The sequence below is a fragment of the Silene latifolia genome, chromosome 5 (genome assembly GCF_048544455.1).
Source record: "Silene latifolia isolate original U9 population chromosome 5, ASM4854445v1, whole genome shotgun sequence".
NCBI lineage: Eukaryota > Viridiplantae > Streptophyta > Magnoliopsida > Caryophyllales > Caryophyllaceae > Silene > Silene latifolia.
The window spans coordinates 31,354,579-31,363,273 of record NC_133530.1 but is presented as its reverse complement, the minus strand read 5'-3'; the positions used below and the strand labels follow the sequence as shown (position 1 = coordinate 31,363,273).

Sequence of the window (8,695 nt, the reverse complement as noted above, 5' to 3'; positions counted from 1 at the left end):
ACTGTTTTTATATGGAATATAAATCAAAATATCGTATTTTAATTGAAAAAGTTTTATACCATAAAGCTAAAATATTTAAAGAAATGGAAAGAATATTAAAATTTGGAGGGAGTACAATTTTGTAGGGCTGAGAATCGGTCCAACACCGGACCGAAGACCGAAAAAAATAAATTTAGTGGACCGAAGACCGGACCTAAAACTTTCGGTCTTGGACCGGACCAAACCCGAAATATTTGGTCCGGTTCGGTCTTAGACCGAAATGGAGCTAAAATTCGTTTTTTTCACTATTTCGTATACGATAATTACATTTTAATTCCGCTAAATAAAATGCATTTAAATAATTAAACGACTCTTTTTATGAAAATAATTGACAATACTAATTTATAATGTCTTTTGAAGATAAAATATTAATTTCATAATAATATTTTAATTTTGCGTCATTAAAAACTTGAAATTTGGTCCATTCGGTCTGACCTAAATTAACCGATCTTGGAACGGATTGGACCGAAAACCAAACCTTGAAAAAATGAGGACCGGACCAAAATAGTTCGGTCCGGGTTTGGTCCAGACTAAATGGTCCGGTCCGGACCTAAATTTGTTTACCCCTACGATTTTGTTTTTATATGGAATATAAATCAAGTTGTTATCTAATAAATAGGCTTTGTTTGGTAGCGCATTTTAGATACCTTTTTTCATCGAAGTAGCTTTTTTGACAAAAAATTCAGGTAACTTATTTTCTTGAATGCGCTTGACAAGTAGCATTTTATAGCAAAAAAAGTACCTGAAATGAAATGCTACCTAAGGTAGCATTTGAGATTTTAGGTACCTGATTATATTTTGCTTACCTTTTTTACCCTTCAACTTTTTATATATTACTCCAATATTATTATTTTTTATATTATGATCTCAAATAAACCCAATTAAAGAGTTTCTACGGAAATAAAAAGCGTCCGTGAACCGTGATAATATCAATACTTTAATTCAGGGTGCAATTTAATTAACTATTTTTATGTATGGTTTAATACGAAGTAGAAAACTTACTTCGTATTCATAAAATACATTTTTCTGATATATACTGTTTGATATATATATATATATTTTTTTACGTTATCATGATATTTTAATTATTGTTTCCGTCATTTTGAAACATGTTGAAAATTTGTGCAATAATAGTGAAAAAAATTACATTTTCTTCTAGTATTCCAAACATTTTTAATAAAAATCAGGTACCTTTTTAGGTCGTAAATTTTCACCTACCTTTTCAGGTAGCTTTTCATCTAGTTTTACCAAACGAAGTCATAGTATCTATAAAAGATTTAAGAATTTATATTTTATATCAATTTATATTTATTTTGTTTAAATATTGCTCCATAATTTAAAGTTTAGTATAAATAATATAATTTGATGAAAAGATTATTTTTAATAGAAGATAATAATTTAATGAAATAAATTATAATTAGAAGTTTCCTTATTTAGTAAATGAATTTACTTAAGAATATATATTTTGATGAGAAAATGTGTGAGATCGTATATTCTTTATAGACTAAAAGTTTTAGGCAAGATTTTAACTATATTGGAATGTTATTGCGTATTGAATCAAAGTATTTTAGCACCAAAAAATATCAATTTTCTAAAGGGGAGTTGCTCACAGCCGTTTTGACAAATATTTGGTTAGAATTTAATTGTATCAAGATTATTTCAATATGTAAGAATGCAAATAACGAAAGTAAATTCTTATGAAATATTTTTATTCTTTCTATTAATGGTAGGTAGTTTCATAATATTTCTTAAGATTTTTGTAACAAAGATATGGTAACCATTTAATTTATTTAATTGTTACAAATCGAGGATTCTTCATAAACATTAATAAACTGAATATGAGAAGATTTACAACATATTCTCATGGGAATGTAATTAGTGAGAAATCTTGTAAATCTTTGCATATTTCGTTTATTAATGTGTGCCTTATAGCACACATTTGGAAAAATCGTAAACTAAGGGGTCGTTTGGTTCGCTAAGGGAATCGAAGTTCCAAGGAATTGAGAGATCCCATGATTTTATAAATCACATGAAATTGGAAAAACTTGTTTGGTTGGAATGTGGGAAGTGAATTCCACAGGAATTTCCACTTACCTAGGGGGGCCTAGGTAAGCAACTTCCCACATCATGAAGGAATTGGAGTTCCTATGGAACTTCAATTCATGTGATTTGGGGCAAACAAACAACTCCCCCATTTTGCAAATCCCATGAATTACAATTCATGTGTTTTAGAATGGGTAACCAAACAACCCCTAAGTAAATAAATTGTAGCTATAATATAGGCATATAGCAAAGTCCAAGATTTCTGGTAATATATTGTAGGGTTTATAATGTCTACACTATAAATACCTTAACTAGGAACTATTAAATCATACAATTAATCTCGTAACAAACATCCATTGTGTTTACCCATTACGTTGTCTTTAGTACACGAGGGGGAAATTATCCGAGCTGTCGTTATGTCGTTGTGGGACATTAGAAAAACAATAACTTTAGGAGATGTTGGAAACTCGGGACTTATTTTAGACGGACAAGAGGTGAGGGATCACATACTTGCATGGCTTGACAATGTTAGTCGAAACCAAGCCGAGTCGCAAAACGGGTTTACTATGAATGTATTGGATTGGGACGACCAGCTACATTTCACGGCCACACTAAAGCGAATTCAGTCCGGGAATTTTGTTCTTACTAATGGTTGGAGACATAATTTTGTTCGTAGAAAACTTAAACCAGACAACATCGTTGGATTTCGCTGGGATTCTAATGCTAATGAGCTAATATTTACTGTCTTACGTCATTAATTACTACTTATAATATAGAATATATATATAATGCTCCATATATAGAGCTCTAATTAATTATTATAATCCGTGCAATTCATGCGGTATAATATAAGTTCTTAATTTTTTTTTTTGTCTGGGATTCTCATGCTAATGAGCTTCTGTTTCATGTCATCCGTTTGATTACTTGATTATGATAATGGAACATTAATTACCCCGTACTACCCATCTATAGAATAGATATATAATGCTCCAAAAATAAAGCACTAATTATTAAATTCTTAATTTTTTAATTACTTATATAGGGATTTTTGGTATGATCACACACAATAATAAAGATAATAAGAATCGAAAAAATAACAAGGAAACAATATTTACGAGATTCACCAAATTGGCTACGTCCTCACTATAGTCGCACTAGAAATTCTAGAAATTTTATTAATCACTTAATATGAGGATACAAATTACATAGCATTTGTCTTTTATAGCTAAAATAACAAGCTATAACTCTCATGTAACTTTACTATATCCAATACCTTATCAATGTAGTAGTAAGTTATGGGTAAGTTTTTTTTTTGGTGTTTTTTTTTTTTTTTTTTTTTTTTTTTTGGCAGCCTTTTTTTGGTGCTTTAAGTTATGGGTAAGTTAGTAACTCATCCCCATTATATTTCAATACGGAGTACAAAACATCTACCCCATAATAAAGGGACTTAATTCTAATAACTTATAGATTTTCAATTGGCAACTTAATAATGTTTCATATTTCTCATGCTTGTATTATAATTTGAGTAAAAAAAGTTAAACCGAAAAAGTCGCGCGTATTTTAGTCAAACTGATAATCGTAGTATCTAAGCATTCCATTTTAATTTGCAAAGCTTCTTATTATGCACAAAACAACATCCATGTCTTTTCCTCGGTCGAGTCTACAATTAGTAGACTATACCACCAGTTAAATGGTGTAGAATTCAAACTCTACTATTAAACATAGTGATTGTACAATATTTATAGTACCATATTTATACTATTCCAAATATCTAAACATAATCATAATATTTCCTAATTTCGGTAAAGTAATATACTTCTTCCATAACATTGATATTATTCGTACAATATGTGGTAATATAATCTCCTAACATTTGTTTTTCGACTACAAAGATGATATCAAATACAATAAAGATGTAGTTATTATTGCATGAGATCTGAAGATCAACATTGCTGGAATCTCTCGGTCCCTGCTTAGTTGAACGAGGAGCACAGACGAGAGGACGAAAACATATTCTTTGCAAGCTGGTTGTTATACAGTGTTGGTTACTATGTCTAGCAAATGTTTGAAGTTTGTGTTACAGCTTCCGTCTGGACCGATTGCTTTGTCCACCAAAACTCGAAGCCCTCTGATATTCTCCCTCATTTTCTCCCCTTGAACACTCTCAAGTATTTTATTCAAGCTTTCGATGACACCCTCTTTTGTAAACACACCGCCTTCAACTACCAGACCAATACCCCACATGGCCTCAACTAGTCGTCCATTCAACTTCTGTTCCCCGATGAATGGTCGTCCAATCATCGGGACCTCAGAAGCTACACTTTCCATAATTGAGTTATGTCCGAAATGTGTTATGAATACCCCCACTGCCTTATGTGCCAAAACAGCTGCCTGCGGTACCCACGCTGCCACCATCCCTTTTTCCTTGTTTTTTTCAATAAACCCATCCGGCAAATGTACCTGTTTTCAATTGCCATACGAGTTATAATGAACGAAAAATCCAAATGTCGAAAAAGAACCGTAAATCTATTGCTTCAATGATTAGCTTATTTTCCAACCAAATGAGTTTGGTGTGGTGGTTGCTCACCTCATCCCTTAATCATGAGGTCTAGGGTTCGATCTCTGCCAATGAGAATGGAGCAAACTCTTTTACACCAAAATAAAATGACTAGCTTATTTTCCTCGGAAAAACAAACCTTAAGATGGTCTTTAATGGACCACAGAAACTTGACATGGGATGTCTCCAATGCTTGCGCGAGTGCTGCAATCTCAGTTGCATCAGGCCGCGCAACTGAACCAAAACTGATATATGCAACAGAACTATCAGCCTCCTGTTTATCAAGCCAAGCCAGACAGTTGCTCGGGTCTTCACCTACTGAATTAGGTTGCATAATTAGACTCAGAGGTCCGACATTGAGTAGCTGGTTAAACTTAGCCTTTAGGTGATTCGTTACGACAGGGTCTAGTTCATCACAGGAACTTATGCAAACTGCAGATGCACGCGGTAATGCCAGACCCATTTGGTGAAGCAGTCTCGAAAATGAGGATTCCAGATTTCCGGTTACAATTCCCATTGGCAAGTCTTGTACTCGGAACTTTGACATCCCAGGAATAAAATCCAGCATCTCATCTTTCCTTTCTTCAGCTGTATCTGCATATCACATCGACAAAAAAACACAGATCAATACTAACGCGTAACTGTGTACGCATTTAGACAGTAAAATATACTTTTCTGGAATTTATACCGTGAATCCCAATTTTCTCCCTTATAAGATCGGTATAAAGATGAGCTAAAAGCGAATGCTCCTCGGACATGTAGGTGGTGACCCACGGAACTCCTTTCTGTTTCGCTAAATCCTCCTGAAACCACAGAAAAGCATCCCCTAATACGCAACTCACACTCCTTCCTGTCTCTGCCTCGGCTTTGGCTACCGCCTCCTTTAAAGTGTCCGGTGCTACCAGCATGAAGAGCTCAATGTCTTCTTGAGGCCTGCCCTTGAAAACATACCCTTCTGGCACCCCATCCCACACATCATATCGCTTAATGTTAGACAACTTATCGTTGAAAACCTTGTCGTTCGACTGTGGAGTGTTGAAAAATGAGAAAATGACAGTAGGTGCAAATGAGGCTAATTTTCGGGTGATGTTGAAGAGGGGCGCAGCATGGGTTCCAAATGGGAATGGAAACACGGCAACATGTCGACAGTCGGTGTTGCTACCATTCATTGACATTGTGTGATTGGAATGAAATGTATGGAGTAAGATGCAGAAATAAGAAAATCAATGAGAATGAATTTATAAGGAAATGAAAGGTAAGCAGAGTGAAGAGTAAGTTTAAGACTTAAAAGAGAATAGAGTTGAGTAGAAGACTGGTGGTTGGGACGTACTAGTACTAGTGTGGCATTATGACTAAGGCATGTGGTAAGTTGGGCAACCCCCGTTCCTGTGAATTATTTCCATACTCAACTAAGTTTTTTTAAGAGTATCATTTACCAATCACAAATCGGATTGTTACAAGGTTGTGACGTCTCATAATTAGTTTAACAATGTTAAAAAGAAAAAGAGGTTTGCGAAACTTAACAAGCTTGTAATCGTCACAAATAAGAATACCTATGTTTCAATTATTAATTTTTTCGATTATCAATCTTTTTCAATGGCTTGTAGCGTCTCACAACTAGACCTGTCAAATTCTAACCTGACCCTCTCGAGTCCTGACCTTTTTTTCTAGTGTCAAGACCCGAAAAATCTCGACTCGAACCCAAAATGAACCGTTAATTTAAGGTCGAAACCTGACCAAAAAGGGCCAACCCGCTGGGTTAAAGATAACTCAAGAATTTTATTAAAAAATTAATATTAATTTATTATATTTAAAATAATAATAATAAGATAATTAGATTTGGTACTTTAAATTACAAAAACAATTAAAATAACCAATATTATGTAATTTTTGTAACGTTTAATAATAAACAATTATTAAAATAACTTAAAATTCTATAATTGTGTCAATATAATTAATTTAACCATTTAATATGATTAATATATTAATATTAAATATAATAATTGAATATTTAATATTAATATATTACATATTAAATATAATAAAAAATATTTTCGAGTTAAAAAATGTTAGAAAAAGGTGTCATAAACTATTTTTTGATCCGCTTTCTAACTCTAACTTGGCCCATATCCTATACAACCTGGCTCGTATTTGACCTGACCCTCGTCACCCGACCCTTCTGACCTACCCACCCGGCCCGTTTAACAGGCCTATTCACAAGTCACAACTATTTTAATAATGTTATAAAAAGAAAAGGGTTTTAGTGTTGTGAGATATCACACGTCATGTAATTGTCACAAGCAAGAATAGCTATTTTTCAATTATCAATCTTTTCCAATGTCTTGTGACATCTCACAACTATTTTAATAATGTTAAAAAGAAAAAAAAAAGGTTTTTAAAACGTCGGAGGCCATGTAACTCTCACGAAAAATTCTTAGGTCCTCCAAGAGGACCATTATATTTATAGTTTTTAAGTGGACATGAAGGCTTTTTATTGGTCAGGGAGGATACATTAATGGTCCTCCTGGAGCACTGATAGTACCATTTCATATCGTGTCAATTAGGTTTTTTTAAGCAAATAAAGTAGTCATGCGGAGTAGTTTAGGATGAAATAAAGCAAGTTTCGAGTCAAGTATAAGTGTGCCTCTCAATTGTTTTACTTGTTGGTTTAATGCTTTTTGTGGTTGATTCATGGTACGGAATGGGGTGGAACAAGCCAAGCCGGGTCAAACCACAGCCCCTCAAGCTAAGACAAAAGAGGAAGTGAACCACGACCTAGGAGAACGGAAAAAATATGAAGGATAGAAGAAAGGAAGGCAAAAATCGGAGCTCAACAATCAGACCAAAACCACAGGCTGCCACCACCACCGGAGCTTGCGGCCCCTGTTGTTGCCATGTCTTCTAAACGACTAAATCCCGTCTTATGTGATGATCGGAGGCCCATTTTTGTGTTTAACCTAGGGAGAAGTGCAACACTATATAAGCCTCACACTTGTGAAGACTCCCACATTCTATGCTTTGCCTCTTAATCTTGTAATAATTTAAGACTAAATCTCTCTTAATTTATGTTAATCATTCTCCATTTCTTGGGTTGTAAGAAAATTATGAGGAGCTAATCTTCTCATTACTTGGTGTAATTTCATTCAAAGTTTCCAACTTTGGTATTGTAAGACGTTCTAATCTCTCTTAATTTATCTAATACTCTTTCCTTGTGCTTAATTTCATATGTTGAATGAGTTTATGTTTGGGTTGGCCAGCCATGCTTATTGTTGTTCAACTATTGCTAATCCTAGAGAAATGGTTTAATCTATCTAGGATTATTTGAAGCAAAGTTGTTGTATGTTGATTTGATTTGGTTTAAAGGATTCATATAACAAATAGGAAAATTTATGTAAAGAATAAGATAAGTTGTGATTTATTTGATAAGTAAATCAGTATACAAGGTAAGGTATATATACAAAGGATTATAGAGTTAATCTAACTAACACGATCCTAGATTATAGCTAACAACTACAACAATATAGGAGTACATAGAGGAAAGACTAAAGCAACTAAGTCTGACTAGGAGAAGGATTAGGAGGAAGAATAAGAGTCGATTGACTCGGTTTTGAATCAGTTGCACATTGACTTGAGTTTGTATCTTTAATACGCTCCTGCAAGATGGACGGTCGTAAAGAGAGGCCAATCTTGGAGGCAAGTAATGTGAAATGGGATTTCGACAATGGCTTTGTGAGGGTGTCTGGAAGCTGATCATCGCCATTGATATGTTGTATTCCTATTGTCCCGTCCTGAACTTGTTCATGAATGAAGTGAAACGCGAGAGCCAAATGTTTCATCCTTGAATGGAAAATAGGATTAATAGAATAGTTCGTCGCTTCCAAGTTGTCACAGTAAATAGCAGGGGCATGAGGCAGAGAGATACGTAGCTCGGACAAGAGTGACTTCAAGTAAAGCATTTTCGACGTAGTATCTGCAATGGCTCGAAATTCGGCCTCAGTAGAGGATCGGGAGATGGCACGTTGCTTCTTTGAGGACCAGGAAATAGGATTTTGTCCA

General features: G+C 34.2%; 1 protein-coding gene across 1 annotated transcript; it reads right to left on the bottom strand.

The window, feature by feature from the left end:
* Positions 1 to 3,885: 3,885 nt before the first annotated feature.
* LOC141657180 (anthocyanidin 3-O-glucosyltransferase UFGT-like) lies at positions 3,886 to 5,918 on the bottom strand. The gene is made up of 3 exons (XM_074464330.1): positions 5,328 to 5,918; positions 4,779 to 5,233; positions 3,886 to 4,542 (listed from the first exon to the last, which is right to left on the bottom strand). Exons 1-3 carry the CDS (start codon positions 5,812 to 5,814, stop codon positions 4,114 to 4,116), a joined length of 1,371 nt encoding a protein of 456 aa, XP_074320431.1. The 5' UTR covers positions 5,815 to 5,918; the 3' UTR covers positions 3,886 to 4,113.
* Positions 5,919 to 8,695: the final 2,777 nt, after the last annotated feature.